This window comes from Pleurodeles waltl, chromosome 12 (genome assembly GCF_031143425.1).
Source record: "Pleurodeles waltl isolate 20211129_DDA chromosome 12, aPleWal1.hap1.20221129, whole genome shotgun sequence".
NCBI classification, from domain to species: domain Eukaryota; kingdom Metazoa; phylum Chordata; class Amphibia; order Caudata; family Salamandridae; genus Pleurodeles; species Pleurodeles waltl.
In genome coordinates this window covers 439,621,842-439,642,517 of record NC_090451.1, presented here as the reverse complement: position 1 = coordinate 439,642,517, position 20,676 = coordinate 439,621,842, and the positions used below count along the sequence as shown (strand labels likewise).

The 20,676-nt window shown below is 43.6% G+C and overlaps 1 protein-coding gene across 2 annotated transcripts in view; it reads right to left on the bottom strand.

The window, feature by feature from the left end:
• ADAMTS18 (ADAM metallopeptidase with thrombospondin type 1 motif 18) overlaps positions 1-20,676 on the bottom strand; it is a 282,250-nt gene that overhangs the window by 157,140 nt on the left and 104,434 nt on the right. Inside the window, exon 4 of one of the 2 annotated variants that reach the window (XM_069216991.1) lies at positions 9,722-9,989. In XM_069216991.1, coding sequence (XP_069073092.1) covers positions 9,722-9,989 — 268 coding nt within the window. Of the gene's footprint in view, positions 1-9,717; positions 9,990-20,676 lie in introns of those variants that run through there. The other variant, XM_069216992.1, reaches the window with a different exon arrangement.

The window sequence follows — 20,676 nt, the reverse complement described above, 5'->3', positions numbered from 1 at the left end:
CTACACTTTTGGCCCACTCCACACAATTTGAGAAAGTACTCCAAGCAATCATGGAAACTAAAATTTCATTGGAAAATAGAATAGACACGGTATCACAAGACCTAAATATCCTCAGAGCGGACCACCGCAAACTATCCGACAAAGTGAAGTCAACGGAGGTGGTGCTAAACGAAATGAGCCCCAAAGTAACGGACAACCAAAAACAAATTCTCCGCCTGGATCTAGAAGTAAAAACACTGCAGAGAAGAGCAGAAGAGGCGGAGGGAAGATCACGACGCAACAACATTCGGTTTCTTGGATTTGCGGAAAAATCATTAGATCAAAATTCAGAGATTTTATTGGAACAATGGTTAGCCGAAGTGGTCTTGAATGGAGCCCCATCGAAATTCTTCTCAGTTGAAAGAGCATACAGGACTCCCGGACGCCCCCCAGTACCGGGCCAGCCCCCAAGACCGCTGATAACCAGGTTCCTGAACGTTAGAGACCGGGATGCGATATTGCAACAATTTCGCAGTAGAGGCCCATTTCAGTATGAGGACTCAACTGTTCACGCCTATCCAGACTTCACTCAGGAAGTGCAAAGACAACGCAACTCCTTTGCTCAAATAAATCAACGTCTCCGTGAGCATGACATAAAGTATGCTCTGCTATTCCCCGCCAAACTAAGAGTACTAACAGACGAGCGCACCCATGTGTTCACATCTCCGGAGGATGCTTGGACATGGCTGCATGCCAAGGGTTTTGCCCAACCCCGAGAAGAAACCGGAATCAACGAAAGCTGGTCCACAGCATCCCCACGGAAACGCTCCAAGAGGCGACCCGGGGGTCAACCCACGGTGAAACAGGCTGCGGAAGAGAGAGCCAGGGTCCTGAAGGAAACTCCCCTTCTGACACAAAACTCTTTCGAGGCCCTCAGAACCCAACAGGAGGAGGGCTCGGAATCGGAGTCAATAAGTTCGGATTCCACACTAACCGGGTCGCTGAAGGGCCCAGAGATCACCCCCGGTCCGCAGACATACTCTAAACGAGCGCCGCTGACCGGCCACCAGGGCGAGATCCGCCGCCATAGAAGGAGAGCAGGACTGTACATTGTGTGCTTTGTTGGTTGTGGTTGGACATATCGCTTGACATTATGTATCCTTGTTTTGCTGCTCTTAGAGCCAACTCCTGTACTCAACTTGCGCGTAAATGGTGGCGGCGCGCGGCGGGGGGAGGGATGGTTAGCTGCGACCTGGGGACGCCCTACAATACTTGCAGACTGTGTCTGCAGAAGGATGCGAGCCCCTATTATGAGCCGCACCTGGATAGTATCATTGCTCCCCCGCAGACATCCACATGGACACAGCCTAGTTCGCACCCCAACGGGGTGCGCAGTTTTTTGTTGGTTCACAGTTTGGGATGGGATCCAGTTGGGGAGGGTGGGAGGGTAATCACTAGTTCGTGCACCGCGGATCTGCGCATAACACAGGACACATGGTTGGGGGCGGGAAACAGGGTCGACGAGGTGAGGGGGAGGGAGGAAACTGCTCGGATCCTACCAGGGAGCAGAATGTTAGTTGCATCACTACAAAATAAACATGGCCCAACATACAGCCTATAACGCACGCAAATATGACATAATCACCTGGAATGTCAGGGGCCTCGGGAATCATAGCAAAAGGACCAGGGTGCACGCAAGACTCAAACGCCAGGGCATACACATTGCAATCCTACAAGAAACCCACCTGCGGGATCCAGACCTACAAGAACTGCGGAACAAATGGGGAGGACAGATTGTAGGTATATCTTATTCAACCTTCGCGAGGGGGGTCCTCATATGGATAGCAGGGAGTGTCCCATTTCTTCAAACATCACACAGGATAGATCAGGGGGGTAGGTACGTAATAGTGGAGGGTAAATTAGACGGCAAACAACTATCACTTATAGGAATATACGCCCCTAACACTGCGCTACCTGAGTTCCTGAACACGCTTACCCCAGCATTATTGGCGAACCCCGCAACATCCGCAATATGGGGGGGAGATTTTAACAATACGCCGGACCGGACATTGGATAGGTCCAGCCCCCCCACACACCTAGCGGCTAATAGACACCCCAGGCACCCACTGGCAACATGGGCCAACAACATGGGCCTCTATGATTTGTGGCGTATGAAGCATCCACACCACAGAGAATATTCATTTTACTCTGTACCACACAAGGTGCACACCAGGATAGATCTACTATGGGGCACCCAGGACATTTGCACAGTAACTAACGGGATTGAATACTTAGCTAAAACACTATCAGACCACTCGCCACTCAAAATAACTCTAGACTGGGGCAGGAGGCGTCAAGCGATCCCAACCTGGAGACTACAAGTGGAAGCACTGCAGGACCCTGCATTCACAGACGCTCTGAAAACAGCGCTCAAACAGTACTGGGAATTGAACGCTGACACCACAAACTTAAGAGCAACGGAGTGGGACGCACACAAAGTAGTGACTCGTGGGCATTGTATTTCCACTACATGGGGGGTAAGAAGCACGCTCCATGCAGAAGTTAGCAAGCTGGAGAAGAAATTAAGAGCACTAGAAAATGCAGTGGCCCGCAGAGAAACACCATACACGTCATTAAAAGATGCGCGCGCAGAATACGCAGCCGCCGACGCCACATTACGCCTTCATGACTACAAATATCACTTGACCAGATTACAAGCGGAAGGCGACAGATCGGGCAGGCTGCTCGCATGGCTCCTGCGGGAGGAACGGCAATGCCCTCCAATTGGGGCAATAGGGTTAGGCGCAGGCGCACTAGCAACCACACAGGAAGAAATAAATGATGCGTTCAGGGAATACTACACACAACTATACACTTCACGCACATCATCCACCCTCCAACAACTCGAGTCTTTTTTGGCGGACTCCTCCCTGCCCCAACTCACACACGCTGACAAGGAGTCACTAGAGGCCCCTATTACACTAGGCGAACTTAACAAGGCTTTAGAACAACTACCTAGAAACAAAGCTCCAGGGACAGATGGCCTGCCATCAGAATATTACTCTACCTTTGCGTCACACCTTACTGCACGTCTCCTAAAAGTTATTGAAGAAGCGGAGGTTAACGGAATTCTCCCCCCCACAATGAGAGAGGCAATGATAGTGGTCCTCCCGAAACAGGGACGAGACCCCACCAACGTTAGGTCCTACAGACCTCTGTCCCTGCTAAATCTAGATTGCAAACTACTTGGCAAAATACTAGCCAACAGGCTAGCTCCACACATGCACACTTTGATACACGAAGACCAGAATGGATTCATTCCAAAACGTAACACCTTCCTCAACATTCGCAGGTTACTGAGCGTAATGGGCGACACCCCCCCCCGAGTGCATTTGAGGAAGCAGTGATTTCACTAGACATCGAAAAAGCATTCGACACACTGGAATGGGACTTCCTGTTTACCACCATGCATCGAATGGGCATAGGCCCAAAATTTATAACATGGGTACGCATTCTGTACACGAACCCACAGGCCAGGGTGAAGACAGGGGGTGTCATCTCAGAGAGCTTCCAGAGTAGCAGGGGAACAAGGCAGGGGTGCCCCCTATCCCCCCTGTTGTTCGCCCTGGCGATGGAACCACTGGCCGCGCGTGTCCGAGCAAAAACGGAAGACTGGGGGGTGGTAAGGAACGGCACCTCCCACGTCATATCATTGTACGCAGACGATGCCTTGATATATATACGCAGCGCAGAGGAGGTGCTCCCACCAGTGATGTCATTGCTGTACGAGTTTGGAGAGATCTCGGGATTGATAGTGAATTGGGGGAAATCCTGCATATTCCCGTTGGTCGGCTGATCCCCAGCGCGACGTGAGAATACCCCATCAGGCCAATTAAAATGGTGCTTTGACACATTTAAATATTTAGGGGTCAACGTCTACCACAGTGCAGAAGACCTCAGGGATGGCACCCTGGGGAGAGCGGTGACATCTATGAAGAGCTCATTGCGTTTCTGGAATAAACTACCGCTTTCACCACTGGGAAAGGTAGCCATAGCCAACATGCTAGTACTGCCCAGGCTGCTGTATTACTTCGCTGCCCTGCCGATCACAATCCCTAAAAGCTTTTTCAACAGTTTAAATTCTGCACTGGTGCAGCTTGTGTGGGGTGATGGTAGAAGGCGGGTCGCACTCAACACACTACACCACCCGGTGGCGGCGGGTGGGCTGGGAGCCCCTAACTTTGAGCTCTATTCTGCAGCAGCACAGCTGCAGTGGATATTAAATTGGATCCATAATCCTGGTGCAGCGGAGGCCACCTGGCTGACAACCCGACTCCGGGGAGTCCCTCTGCTTGAGTGGCTCATGAATAGGCAAACCAAAGCCACATGCGTAAATCCACTCATGACAGCAGCTCATGCATACTGGAAGAAGTACATTAAAAAAGAAGCCAAAAAACTTCCCTACTCACCTCTCCTACCACTAGAACGAATCCCCGGATGGGTGACAACTGGATCTCACTCGTCCGTAACCTGGATAGATGCGGGCATAAGCACGGTGGGAGAATGCTTCGAAGAAGGAAAACTAATGTCCTTCGAAGCTATACAGGCCCTCGCAGAGATCAGCTCGGGGCAATTTCTGACATACCACGCTATATGCCACGCCATTAGAAGCACATGGGAGTCTGGGAACGCTGAGCCAAGCATCTCGGCTAACCTGCACCACATGCTGAGCTACAACGCTCGTGAAAAAGTAGTATCAAACACGTATAAACTTCTGAATAAACCTCCGGAGGCTAGCCTGCAAAAAGCTCGGGAGAGGTGGAATGCCGCACTGCCTGCCCCGATCTCAGAGGCAGAATGGCCGAAAGCCCTGAGTCACACACTCGAGGTCTCAAGGAACCCCAGATTCCGATACACACAGTTCAATTACTCACATCAGACATATTTAGCGCCAGCCAGGATCAAACGCATGTTCTCTGGATCGGACCCAACTTGCCCCAGATGCAAAACCCCAGCAGCACAGTTTTATCACATGGTCTGGGAGTGCCCGCGGGTGCAGGGGGAGTGGGCCGTGCTGACCACTGTACTGTCGGAAATGACTGGCCTGGGCCTAGACGCGAATCCCAAATCCTGTCTCCTTGGCCTTAGGACAAGAACCAAAAGAAGCAAACACATGCATAGATTCGTAGACCTGGCTTATGCAATGTATAAAAGACTAATAGCCATGAACTGGAAGGCCCCCAAGACCCCCGACCATGGTGCCTGGCTCACTCTCACGCTTCGCTGGGCACGAGCTGAATATCAAGTACTAACGAAACTAGCGCGGGGTGGACTGCGACACTCGGGCTGTGAAACCTGGGGTACACTGGTCTCCAAATTAGAAGCAAAGAGCGACGAAAAACCCCCTTGAACCGCAGATAGCCGCGACTATACAGTTAATCATGGGCTTCGCCCTGGCTGTAAAGCGGCAGTAAATCAGGAGAAGCGCACACGCCTACCAACAGCACCTCGGCACTGATATAAACACACCACACCCTTAAGCGCATACATGACAAATAGCACGCACAGACCATCATGCCCAAGTAGTGGATGCAGGCTCTACAGAAGCCAAGCCAAGCCACCCCCCCGCTCCCCTCTCCCCCCCCTCCTTCCATAGGGGGCGCCCTCATCTAGAACCCTAACCGGCAATTAAAACCTCACACGAAAGAAAGCTTTAAATGCGCGTGCCGGCATGGCCTGAAAGTCTAGACATAAATGCACGGATCTAGCAGTGCACGGAAGTTATTAGTTGTTTGTTAAGTTTAATAACAAGCGCCCAGCAAATTACTGTAACTGACAATATCCTTGTATTGCTGTTAACTGAGCGCATTGAAATGTATGTCACAATTGAAAAATCAATAAAAATATGTTTAAAAAAAAAGTCTACTCTAAGGTACACCCTAGCTAGCCCTATGGGCAAGGTGCCATGTATGTAGAAGGCAGGACATGTGCCAGGTTGCGTGGCCTGTCCTGGTAGTGACCAAACAGCCTAACTTGGTGTCTCACTGCTGTGAGTGCTGTCTTCTCATAGGATTGCATTGGAAATGCCCTGCCCTATGTGCAGGGGGTATTATCTGAGTTATGAGGGGTAGCGTAGGCATGTTTGGTATGGTTGTGATAGTGATGAGAAATGCTGCTTACTGGTGTAGGTGTATTTTTTATTACTATCACAGAAATGCCACTTCTAGAAAGTGCACATTTATATGTGCTTATGACTCTGGTGTTTTTCAGCTTGCCTCCAAGCCACATCTGGGCAGACTGACAGTTGGGGCTTTGTGCATACTTTTCAGACAGCCTGTACACAGGGAAAGTGAAGGTGTCACAGATGTCATCTACATATTGTATGGCCTTCCTGGGCTGAGAGAAGGGAGAGGCCATTGCATTGCATTTGTAAAGGTTGTGCCCTGGCCTCGCACAAAAGGATCATTTACTCCCTACTGATGTTTGGAGCCTGTGCAGGAGGAGAGAAGGGCACTCCCAGAACCAGTTGTAACTGGTTGGAACCCCCTCTCCTCCCCATTGCAAAACACACTGTAAACCTAGCATAAATATAGGGGAATATTCCCCACAATTTAGACATTCTTTGGACATTCTTGGGACTCCAGAAACCTTACCTGGTGCTGGACGCAGAACGCTGTAGAGAGGACTCACCAGAACCACCCTGGACTGATGCTGCTGTGCTGATCTGTGACCTGTCTGGTCACAAGGAGAAACTGCCACTGCTGACATCCCCTTGTGTGCTGTTCTGTAGCTGGGTTCCCCAGCCCTGTAACCCTTCTTCATTGTTTTTGTCTCCAGAGGCAGGGTGCTGTGGCCCCTGACCTCTGCAAACTTATTTTAGCACAAGAAGGGCTGTTTTGATGATGAAGTGCTAGGGGAGCACTCCTGAGTGCCCAGCAGGCTTTTAAAGCATTTTTCCTGGCCAAAAATCACCACCGTAGCCCGGGATCACTGACGTGCCCCTCGCACTGTTTGAAGCACTCCTTGTGCCTACAAATCACTGCCGCCGGCCGGGCTGCAGATCTGGTCTCAGCGCTTTGAAAAGCGCACTTTGGATCCCCCAAATCACCACCGCAGCCCAGGCGTCCTCTTTACATGAAGCGCTAGGATTGCGCACCTCCTAGTGCCCCCGGGGCATGAGCAAAAGGGAAATCGAGCAAGCGTGCTCCTATTGGCGCCCCCGGGACACAGTCCACTCCTGGGAGTGCCCCCGGGGATCCAGCCGTCCTCCACCTCTGGGAAACTCACCGCTGAAGCCCGGGAACCATTTGAAACACTTGCGCACCACATCGGGTGCGGGCGAGTGTGTCTTCACGAGCCCCAGGACGGGTCCGATCTCTAAATCTGAGCAGCGGGACTCAGGGGAAGGCAAGGGGAATGCCCCCTTCCCCCCGGTCTCTGCCCTAGGAGCAGGACGATCCTTTCTTTTTAAACCATCCAACATCGATTTGGAAACGGAGAAAGGAAACCTCGACGGAGGCCGCCTCCTCTCGCCCTTCCATAATTGCTTGTTGGGCCTTAACTCACCCCACCCCATGAAAAGGGGCGTGCAAAGCCCGAGGGAGGCACCCACCGAAATCACGGGCCCCAGGAGGGGCTAGTTTCCCACATTGAAGAGGGTGCCACCCACCCCTCCCCCCCAGGAGCACCGCGTGGCCCCCGTTGTGCAAATAGGAGCGCCGGGGTCCCCCATGCTCCTCTTCTAGGCATGAAGAGTGCCTCTTCTTCAGGAAAACAGGAAATATTAGCTCAGTGAGCCAAGTATGAACCTTGGGTGGGTTTCTATGTTCCTACCTGCTTTCCTGACATTACATATATGTGCTGATGTTCCTTTTATGGGCATGACATGCTGATGTCTACTTTTTTATGACTTGTGATATATTTTCTAATGTTCCTTTTATGGGTATTTATGAGGTATTCATGACAAGTGCATAGAATTCTTACTGTAATTCCTGACTACTGCAGGAATTACAGTAAGATCCTGAGTACTTACATGTTCTAATGTGACAACTGCGTATTCTTGCAGAGTATTAATAACTTGTGTAACGTTCTGACAACTGCTAAGGTAGCAGGGTATTACTAATGTGTAATGCTGGTCTAATTATGTTTTGTGCAATACAGTTTATTTTTACATAGCTCATTGTTGTGTTTACTTTGTGGTGTACATTTTGCATCACATGTGTTGTGTGTGTTGTGCAAATGCTTTACACATTGCCTCTGGGTTAGGCCTGACTGCTCGTGCTGAGCTACCAAGGGGGTGATCAGGGGTTATCTTGGACGTGTAACTCCCTTGCCCTGACTAGAGTGGGTGGGTTCTGCCTGGCTTAGGTGCATACCTTAGCCAACTAGAAACCCCATTTCTAACATGCACTGAGTAAGTAAATTAGGTAAAAGGAAAATGTATTCAAGTACATTGTCAAAAATATATTTTTTAATATTTGGTTAGAAATCCCTGCAAGTCATATCTACTATAACCCACTGAAAAAAAATGCTGATGCATTTTTGTTCTTAATTATGTTCTAGAGGCATCTGCAGTTTTAGCATTTAAAGCACATCTGGAAACCATCATTCAGAATAAATAAGTATCATCAAGCATTGAACATTATGATTCTCATATAATACTTTAACCTAAGAGGGGCATAATTTGGTGGGGTGTGTGAAGTTTATCATCAGTATCATTGTTGACTCATACTAATTGAAAATATTTTATTGGGTATTTTTAAATGTTTCCACTTCTTGGAAATGCAAAATTATTTTTAATAATTAAAGTGAGTATCCAAAAATGAAAGCTTTTGAATACAATGATATGCAAATGAAAATCTAGACTGGACTTCAGTACCCCTGATGACATGGAGTCATCAGGTAATCCCAGCCATTAAGCCCTTATTCCGAATGAGGCTAACTTCCCTCTATGCCTTTCAAGGAATATGTGAGCCCTTTGACAGAAAAGGTTAAGGACAGAACTGTGTTTTGTTATGTTATGTCATGTTATATTATGTCATGTCATGTTGTGTCATGTCATGCTATGTTATGTTATGTTATGTTATATTATGTTATGTTATGTTATGTTAATAAGCAGTGATAAGTGGGTATTCCATAAAAGAGGTCACTTGATGCTGGACTAAGAATATGGCAATGCATCTCTTTAACAATGGAATGGTTTGTAACAATTGATATATATATATATTGCCACGTAATACTAGTACTTTTTTCAAAGTCACTGTTGGCAATTGTTCCTGCACAAATGATTTCAAAGATGTGGGTGACTCATGTTTTGCATATATTTGCCCATGTATCATTTTCAAAAAGGTTATCTGCCTTGCCTGATGTGTTGGCACATAAAGTACAATTAGGGCACTACTTTAGCCCAAACAAAAGATTATTAAGTGCCCCTTTGTCCTTCTGAAGAAGAATGCAAAGCATGCAGAAACCATAAGTGCATAGGGAATATCCAGGTGCCCGAAATAAGCACTTCTAGAGACAAGAATTATATGGATCTCAGGTCTCACTTCTGCACACTTCTGTGTCAACATGGTATCACTAGCTCGGTAAACTGTTCGCAACCACTATTGATTAGGTCAAGCTGACATCTCAACTCCCCCAGATAGCATACCAATCATACTTAAGTGTGCAAAATGTTGAAGAAATACAAGCAAATAACATTAGAATAAGTTCAAGTAGAATAGAAAGTGTCCTTACATACATTTCTTGCGTCGTCCACAAAAATGCTGCTTTTGACTTGTCCGAAGTTGATAATCATTCACCCGAATATGATACTTGCGGTCTTTTCCAATCAACAAATCCTGGTGAGAATATTCTACTTTATTCTGCCGTATTTTATGCTCAGCTGTTCGTTTGTAAAGTACATGGGGATGATGTCCAGCAGGTGATGTATAGTTATGCTCCTCTGCCAGGTGATGTGGTAATGGTGATATGAGAAACTCCTTTTCCTGAAGTCTAATTAAACCTGACTAAAGAAAAATAAGAAGCATGCTTAGTGTGATTTCTAGATGATGTTGTTATACAATATTTTTCTTTCAGTTGCCCCTACATTATTGAAAAGATTTTACTTAGTGACTTAGCGTTCCTATTTTTATAGTCTAACTTATATGATGCATAAAGATAGAAGTGGTCACTTTGACTCTTCATACTTTGAGACCTATAAAAATGAGTACACTGAAGATTTCTAGATTGAAGAATGTATGTGTCATTCTAATAGAAAATGTGAAGGTTTCAAGTAACATTCAATTGTTCATGAAATTTGACTTGCTCAGTGGAGACTGCTAGAATAATTGTTGGGGAACTTTAGAGTGTATGCTTTCAATGGTGGCAGAGAGCTGCCTTTCAAAATTGCACATTTGATTTTAAGGCTTAATTAATTTTTCACATTGTAATCCATTGTAGAAGTAAGACATCATCAACTCACTGACAGATTTACATGTTTAATATCTGAATCATAAAGCAAAACTAAATCTATTTTTGTACATAACATTACTAATTTCTCCACTTGTGATATGTAATACAGTCATATGCGTCTGTCCCAATTCAAGTGTACCACTACTGTTATTGAAAGTAGATTAGTGATTTAGAGTTGAAAGAATGCCGCAGAAATGGCATGCCATCAAAACAAGTGTTTGCTGAGGTAAGACACAGAGGGCTGTCAGTGCACGTATGTTGTTCAATGTTACTACTTACCATATATTCTCACATCATATCTAAAAGCCATTAAATCTTATGAAAGATTTACAAACTTACATAATTGTTCATATTTACAACCAAAATGTTAACATCAAACACTAGAACACTGGACTCCCTATTGGTGACAATGTAATGCTGTTCCTCTTCAACAACGTATATTATGCTTGTAGGCCACAACGGACTAAACCCAATGATATCCTTTACTGAGGCATTTGCTACCTAAGATGCCAACTACAGTGCAGAAACAATGTAATAATTGGGCAGACAACTTAGACAGATAGACTGGCATATAATCCAAACCATCTTTGGCAATAGTGAAAGATGACCAGCCCTCTATTTTGGCCTGTGCATTTCTCAAGACCATACTTCCAAATATTATACACTATTGTCAAATGTACCCAATGAAGATGGATCCATTGCGAGCCCCAGTCCTCCCCCGCACTTTCCTGACAGAAATGAGCATTCAGCAGGAACAACAAACAGACACTCAAACAGAGAGAGAAGCCTTATTACCTAACCAAAGGACCTAAGGCAATCAAAAGAGAAGTAAACCAGAGTGATTAGACAGGAGACCAGGTGATGATCTAATCAGCAAGTGGCTATGACCCTCAACTAATTAAATCAATGATAGCAAGTTTACTACAGGGCTCAGCGTTTTAGATAATTGCAATGCCTAAGTCAATAAGGAAGTGATCCCTTAAACTTGAAATGAGTAGCTCTACGCTGAATACCAGTCTCGTCCATCTTCCCCAATTTCCACTGGTCTCTGATTCAATCCCCAGCCAAACTTGTGTTTATATGCGCACCAATATGAGAAGTGCAACAAAGATTGCTTTTGTTCTGAGTTGTAACAGCTATGGGGCATATTCACAAAAGTAAACATACATACAAATAACTTTACACTTACACTTTTGTTTAACTTTGTTACTGTTGGTTGTTCAAGTCTTAAATATCTCCACACCCTGAAACTGGGAGTGAAGCCTAATTTACGACTGTAAAATTGCTACAGCCATAAAGGAATAGTAGTAACTCCAGCACCATAAATGGTCAGTCACTGGTACCACAAAACCCTTCAAAAAATAATGGAGACAGGAAAACTTAAAAAGGAACCCCATAGGAACCAATGTTAAATTAAAATTGTTGATTCCAACATTTAAAACATAGGTGCAAATTTAAAGGAATGCTGATGATAACATAGTTTTATATCTTTTTCTTACACAGACACATTTAGTTTTTTCACTTAATTTTTGTACTGTTAATACAAAATAAGTAAATCCGAACATTATTTTCATTACACTTAATATCTTAATAACTTAGTATCTTTGTATTAGTTTAGTACTTATTAAAAAAATAAGTTACTAGCTTAACGCCGCAACTAGTAACGTTTCACATGTAGGTGGAGGTCCTCACTAACTGGTTGAAGATCTCTGTATGGTAGAGTATAAGGAAAAGTGTAATATTTTTTTTAACTTAGATAATTGAAAATATATATATACAATATAAGACATTTATGTTCAATTATTTTGTATATTTATTTAAATTGTGGAATTATATTAACAAGTGTTATGGCATTAGTTACTTAATTTAAATTTAAAATGTATTTCTTTTTAATATAATACATTATATTAAGCTTATATTTTGGAAGCTTAAATAAGAAAATACCCACATAAAGTAAGACAAAAATATGATGTATTACAAATATTTCAAGTGGCACATAGAATTTATCAACCATAATGTAATTATGTTTTCATAAAAATGTGTGCGACAATAATTTTTAAAGTAAAAAATGCTCAGTAAATATGTTAAATTAAAATAAAAATAAGCTTTAATTTTAGATAATTTTTCCTAACATTAAAATAAATGTATTTATGTTTTTAACTCCTCTAAATATTCTTGTTAATGTAACATTATTTCCTTTGTGGTTTTATATAAAGTCCCATCCTTTCTTATTTTCTATGGAAGGGTGCTGGTTTGCAATGTGGTAGCAATGTGTGGTGCTGGAATTGCTTCAGGGCTGAGCAACAGTACATTTTCAACTGTTGTGGGTCCTTTTTGGTGGTGGTAACTTTGGAATTGCAATATGTGTATAGTGATTACCATACTCTTTTGTGGGTGGTTGCAACTCCCGCTCTAAACCCCTTTTTCATCCTCCCTTAGCCACTCCCATTTAGTAGCACGCGTTACCCATTTCCTAGCCACTGACCTCTGTGCTTATATGTGTGGAGACTCTGCAGTCAGGGCAGAGATAACCACCCTGAAAAAGATAGGAGAGGAGGGGGTGAAACTTCTACATGTAGGTTTGTGATCAGCATTTTGTAGTAGGTTAGGAGTCCTACTGGTAGTACTACTAAACATATGACAAAATGTAATTTGTCAATAGGCTCCTATGAGTTTACAGTGCACTATTTCTAAAATATGTCAAGTGGGCTATTTATTGTATGCAAAATCAAAGAAGCCTGTTTAAGTACTTAATTACGAATAATAAAGAAGTCTCATCATAAATTGATGTTTTATGCCTAAATGAGTTTTGCAAGCAAGGATTGCTTTCATAAAGGCATGATAATTCATCAATTAAAAATAGACGCTTGAGGCTTCACGCTTAATTTTCAATGATCATGGTAACCCTAGCTTCACTTTAATTGGTTCATTGTTGTGACACAATCTCAAAACCATTTGCCATTGGGAACACTGTTCTGCTGTTACTTTCATACTCAGGTCTTCCTGAGTTATTGAACTTATTGTGCTGCTCTATCCTTTTGATATATGCTGCAGAGACATCATCAGACTGGTAAGTCCTGGTATCCACATCTACCTTGCCCATTCACTCATACTTGAACTGCAACTAGAGAGACTAATCATAGGAATGTGACAGTGAAGGGGCCTGGATTGATGATTTAGAAGAGAAAGCACTCAAACACGGGTTCCCTTCTCAGTCATTGTCATTCCCACCAGCCGGCAGAAGCAAAATAAAAGCATTTTTTGCAAATCGTAACATGGAGGTATAAGGAGTGGAAGAGAGACCTTTATAGGGAGGACATGACCAAGCTCTAAGTACACAAACGCATGAATCAAATACAAACGTTCTTATTTCGTGCATTTTTGCTACTAGAGTTCCGTAAAATGTTCTTTGAATTGCTCCAAGCGTGGACTTAAAATGGTTTGCCAGTTTAATTTGTGAAATATTTGGATCTGCACTCATACAAAATATAGAGGCATTTGTTTTTTCAAAATTGTATCAAAATATGCTCTTGGAATTATTAGGAAGGTGAATATGTTCGTATATCCCGTGATAAGGTGACAACTGTAGTTTGGTAACATGTAATGATGATATTAGTTGAATTATTGTTAGTGAAACCAATCCACCGCTGATTTTGTCAAATTTTCACCCTTTGTCAACACCACCTGAGATATGTTTAACCATCGGCCCTGCCTTCTAAGAAAGCCTGTGGTTTCACATTGAATCTGACTCTCCTACATATTTATTTTCGATGATTCAGAAAAAGAAAACATATAACTACATAGCCCACCCTCCTTCATGAGCAGGCCTGCACAGCCAGGGTATCTGCGATTTGACTGTATTCTCATATGTTGGAAAAAAAACACAGCAACATAGTAAACCTGTTCCCATTTTAGAGTTTTCCACATCTGAAATTATTCCCCGAGGGCATACTTTTTATAATAATTGACGCCATGTGGAAGAAGGAAAGTCAAAATTTTTCCTTCTAAGAACTCGTCCCTGGTGAACACTAACTTTATATTCCCAAATATAATTTCTATATTCGACATCAGATAGAAAAGCTGAAATCCATATGTATGTTAAATATGGTAAATGTTAGACTTTGAAAAAAAAAACGCAGAGCACATTTTGCTTCTATTGTCTTCACACATTCGAACATATGTTTAAAAGAGGGTGCAAGTTTCGCCAAATGTAATTAAGCAAGCAAAAGCTTATAAACTGAACAACCAATTCAGCCACTTAGTTGCAGTACTGTTATTCTCAAGTTAATAATTTTATACGTTGTTGTTGTAAAATAACTACGAACAAGTTATGCCATGTCGGGTGCTCTATATTTCTATCTAGGGCTGGATCAACAAGTGAGATACTGTTGGCCATGAAGAAAATGAGAATGAAATGAGAATTCTTTATTTAGAAAGGAAGAAACCAAGGATCAAAAACATATTTTATATTCTCATGTAACCCATTATAGCCAATGTCTTAGCCATATACGTCCATAAATCTAAGTTTACAGAGGAAAACGGCTCTATTTACAGCGACATCTACACTCAGACTCAAGTCAATAGTAAATGGCTTTAATCATACATAATTGTATTCCACAACTTTGCAGTATTAGGTAGTAAATAATGCCATGCAAAGTGTGAGGAGTGGGAGGTTTAAGGCATGGCTTGTTTTGAGAGTTTGCACATGCTCCTAAAATGTGAGTTTGTTGGCATCCACAAATGTTTTCATATTTCTTCACACCCTGGAAACGGTCAGAGATTCACTCCAACAAAGGGAGGTACTGATATCCTTTCAAGGATGGGAAGGTGAACCGAGCATCCTCAAACTTTGTGAGGATTTTGAGAAAGAGACGCCTCTATGAGGAAACATGTTTTTCCATTTGAATGAAAAAAATGCATTTGTACGTCGGCCTGCTATTACTCAGCACATAATTGTGCACTATGGGCCAGATTTAAGAAGCCCCTTCTGCCACCCTGCACCACATTAGTGTAATTTTTCTGATGCTAATGTGGTGTTAGGTTGGCAAAAACGCTGCACCATATTTACAGGTACTTCGTAAACCCTTGCGCCACATTAAGCCTGTGCCAGGCATAATGTATGCAAGGGGGGCATTCCAGCATTAGGAGGGTCAGAAAAATGGCGCAGTGGAATCTACGAGATTCCACTGCACCATTTCTAGTGTCATTTTTTATGCCTGCCTAAGGCCGGTGTTAAAATGAGGCTATCATTGTTTTCAATGGACCTCCTTTCACTTTGAAGAATTCTCATCAATATTTTTGGTGCTAGTTCCTGAACGTGCGCCATGGTGCGCCATATCACGAATACGACGCACACATGATAGCGTTAGGAAGGCGCAATGGGGTGCAAGAAAAGTGGCACATGCTGACATGATGCACCACTTTTCATAAATCTGCCCCTATGTACGCTTACACATAGGTAACATAACAGCCTTTAAGAAAAATCACAACTCACATTATAGTGCTTCTGTTAAGCTGCAACTGGTGCAACTTGCTTGATGTACTATTGCTGACTTTTGAAATAATTTACATTTTTCTCCCGTGAGGAATAGTATTAGTACAAAGGTAGATTTATGATGAAGCACTTTACCTTTTGGTCCAAATAGAAAATACATGTGTTTTTAGTGAGAAACTGCAATAAGATATGTCTTTATTTCTTTATTTTAGCAAATACGTTCTAATATTCCAATAATATAAGGTTTCCATATGGCTCCAAAATGCCATGGACACGATTGTCCAGCACTAAAACAAACTGTCAATAATTATAGAGGAAACACTAAAAGCCATTTATTACAGTGAGAGAATATTAGTACCTTTGAAGTATCACAATGCACTATGATAATGTTTTCTGATTACCGGACATGAGCATTTTAAGTACATTATCTAAATCTGGCATTTCTTTCCTTAATTCAAAATTCAAATAAGAAAAATGGAGACTGGCGTTAATCCTTGGAAGACACATAGCTTAATATTAAATGTCCTCAGGTTCAAATTCCTCGTGTATAAAAAACACATGAAACTAAAGCTATACCTTTTAAAACGAATACCCAGTTGCAGTTCCTGAGATAAAGGTGACAGTTGAGGAAAATGTGCAGCCTTACTTCAAAGTAACTGTGATATTACTGTAGCTAAAACCTTTCAGGTAAATGTTCCTGAATTCAAATGTGGTTTCCAAGTCAAGTCTGATCTAAGTACGAAAAGCGAATTTCGGAACGTTTTTTAAGAATGAAATGATTTCAAGGAATACGGCAGTGATGTCATAAGCATATAAAGTGTGGTACTGAGAAGCACTCCCAATTCCCTGCATTTGATTTTCTTGTAGTTTAATCTTTAGTGCATTTTCTAACACCTTGTCTTCATTTCAGAGGCAATTGGTCATCAAAAGCAAACACTCGTGTACAGTCTAATCTGATCTGAACTGCATCAGCGTAGCAACGCCATGCAGATGTGAGATCTTCAGGACACCACACTACCAGAAGTTAGAGATGGTCTGGAAAAAACGAGCAACATCGTAGATATCTTCAATTATATGGGTCTCAATGGCTAAGTTTTTAGTGTTCTAAAGGTATAAACTGAAGGAAAAGAGGAAAAGATGCTAGACAGATAGAGCTATGTATTTCCCAAAATGAAAAACACATTGCAAGGATCACATTTTTCGAGGAAGAATACTTCTACAGAAATGCATTCACATATAAGGGCAGGGGTGGTTTGAACAGAGTTTTAACAGTCCAATTAGAGAACCCCAGATAAACTGAATGACAAGTGTCGAGGAAATTGAGTCATTGACATGAAAAAAGTCAGAAAAACACACAAAGTTGTAACTTAAATCCATATTTTTCAATTAAGTTTTCAAAACATTATTTAATGATGAGATCTATTTTTTTTCATATCTAAGGTGGAAAATTAACTTTATAAAAATGTGTTGCCAGAGTCAAAACCGGGTTAGAACCACTTACGCCACTCACCTTACCTCCAAAGCCTCAATAACCATTACTGGCTGGAGTTGATGACCCTGCTGTCCAGAGGACAATGATATGGCCTCTGGGCCCAAGAAACATTAGGGATTCTCACCAATTTGCCATGTATTAGGGATTATCCATCCCAAATAAGAATAGGGGGTACTTGGCAGACCCAAGTACCCCCCCCCCACACCCTTAAAACTGAGGGCCTATTTACAAGGCCTTTGTGTCACTGTTGTGCAATTTGTTTTAATGCTGCAGTGGTGCTAAACAGTGCTTTACACTGCTCCAGTTTACAAACTGATGCATTGGGCCCAATGTGCCAGTTTATAAAGCCTTGAATCACATTATACCTGCACCAGGTATAATGTATACAAAGTAGGCGTTCCTGGGCAACAAGTCACGCAGAACTGACACAGTGAAATTTACAACATTTCACTGCGTCATTCTGCGACTTCACTGTGTCAAAATGTTGGCTTTTGTCTATGGAAGCCTTCCTCGCATTGTTGGAGGAGCACCATTTTGTTTATGCCAGTCCAGCAATGTGTCAGTTTAGAGCAACAGATGTGTCAGAATTTCTAACGCATCTGTGAAAATGTGTGCCATGGAGCTCCGTTTAGTCAATACAGAGCATCCATGGAGTTGTTAGAGAATCATTGGGCAGCACAAGGAATCTGGTGCATCGGCCTGATGAGTCAGCTTCTTATAAATGAGGCCTTAAGTCTTTTAACTTGGTGATTCCATTTGAGGCAAACAGGATTTTTGCCCATTTATTTGCAGGGCCCTCACAAACATTCTGGCTGCAGGGGGGAAATCAGTTCTTGGCCTGAGAAAGGTAAATGATCTCATCTAAATAAGGCACTGATTTAGGGAGAGCTGATGTGTTAAAAATGGTGTTCCTGGTTGGCCAGGGTAGACACCTAAGCCAGGCAGGAACCACCACTCAAGTCAGGGCAAGGGAGCTACACACCTAAGATAACTCCTGCTCAGCCTCTTGGTAGCTTGGCACGAGCTAACAGGATTATCCCAGAGGCACTGTGTAGAGCGTCTGCATAACACACTTACACTAGCGACACAATAAATACACAGCAAGATACTCTACTACACGCTGTATAAAAATAAACTGTCTTACATAAAAACTAAACTACATAAATCAGTAATACTATACCAAACAGGTACTTGTCAGACCATCATCATCGTGAATGCAAAATAAGGAGATACATTGCCATATGTACTATGTCATAAAACATTACCCTCCTCTGCATACCAGGTATGTCCTGGGAATGTGTACTTCACCCCATCATAGCAAGCACAGCACAGAACATAAGTCAGGTCCTAAGACAAAAATGCTGAAATAATGGGGGCAGAAATCTTGAAGTGAAAATGCAGCATTGACAAGAATGATCACAAACACCTTGTACACAGAGGTTGCAGTGCGTCTGTGTGTCTTTTACAAGATATACCAGAGACACAGACCCACAAAGCAAGACATGGAGTCTCCTGTTTGTTTATAACATCAGGGCAGTAACTAAGAAGGCACTTAGAACCCCCAGCTGCTCCTCAGCTCCTATTACATCAGGGTGGTGCTTTTCCCAATAATGCTAGCTGGATCGGGACCTCCATTGATGGTTGCCACCTCATCCTGCTATCAACTGGTGAGTGCCCCCAAAGATCTGCCACAGAAGCGGGGGGGGCGCACACCTCTCCACTTGGCAGGGAATTCCACATGTTGAGGTCTGAAGCTGTTGTAGCCTCTGTGGGCTATTTAACGCACAGTATTATGGTAATCCTGAAGCAGCGAGCCTACTTGCTCCCGAGCCCATGCCTGATGTACAGCCCAATCCTTCTGGAGGCGGCTTCCTCCTCTGCGGGACGGTCGCAGCCTGGGTAGCGGGTCAGCAACCTGACTTCCACGGAGCCGATCTCACACTTGGCTCTCCTTGGGGGCCCGGATGGAGGGACCTCGCAGTGGGGATTCCCACTGGTGATAGCGGTCGTAGCCCACAGGGAGTGGGTGCTTCTCACAGCACTCCAGTTTCAAAAGCCATGCAACTAACACAAAGTGGAGCACTCAGCCAGTGCTTCCTTCTGGTAGGCAGCACTTGGCACATGCCTCTGATAGCACACACACTCTGGTAAAGGGTCAGCTCCTTCATTGCCCCAGCCTAGGTCACTGCAGTGATTCCTGTGCCCCAGGGGCACCAGCCTGTGCACCAGTCATCGATGCCTGCAGGGGAATGGCTCTACACGAACCAGCACACAGCAGGGAAAAAGAAAAACACACACACTAATTACCCCATGGGGGGGTGCCTCTCTCACCTTTTCTTCAACAAGGCTCTAAGGAAAATGCTAGGCTGGCCAAAAATGAAGCTCTCAATGCATGCTTCCAACAACTCAATACAGCACTCTCCAAGTGTTAACATATACAACACCAATAGCAGCCAGCACATCAGGTTCTTTGGAGTCCAGTGGCAATCCTTATTGTGGCCTAGCAGGTCACAGGTCAGCATAGCAGTGTGGCAGTCCTGATGTCAGTTTCCTGGCAAGTTACCCCAGCATAATCTATTGTCCAGCCCACACAGTGTCCATCAGTGTCCCAACTGGGACAGAGTCAGGGAGCAGGCTGGCAGCAGGGCAACACACGGAAAAAAAACCAGATGAGTCATTTGTGCCAACCAGCAGATACCAGGCAGCAGGGCAACAAAAGAAGAGCAGTCCAAATGAGTCCTTTTGTTCAGTCCAGCAGTCCGTCTTACAGAGATTCGGTTCCAGTTCTAAAAGTGTTCTGAAAATCAAGGGACTACGGCCCCTCTACTTATACTCAGAAATGCCTTTGTTTAGGGATAACTTCAAAAGAGTATTTTCAAGTGAAGCAACACCCTTTCAACCTAGCCCTGTCTCAAGACATCAGTAGGGGGTAATCAGTCCATTGTGTGAGGGCAGGACACAGTCTATTCACATATAAGTTGTGAACGACCCTCCCTCTCCCAAGCCCAAGAAGATTATCAATGTGCAGATGCCTCATCTGTCACACTCAGCCCTTCCTTTATGATGGCTGTCTGGAAAGTATGCACCAAGAGGAGCTGTCACTCTGCCCCAGACATGGATTGGAGTCAGGTTGCAAACACTAGAAATATAAGCACAGAGAAATGCCCACTTTCTAAAAGTGGCATTTCTACAATGGTGATAAAAAAATCCACCTATACCAATATGCAAGAATTCTCACAAATTTCTCACTACCATT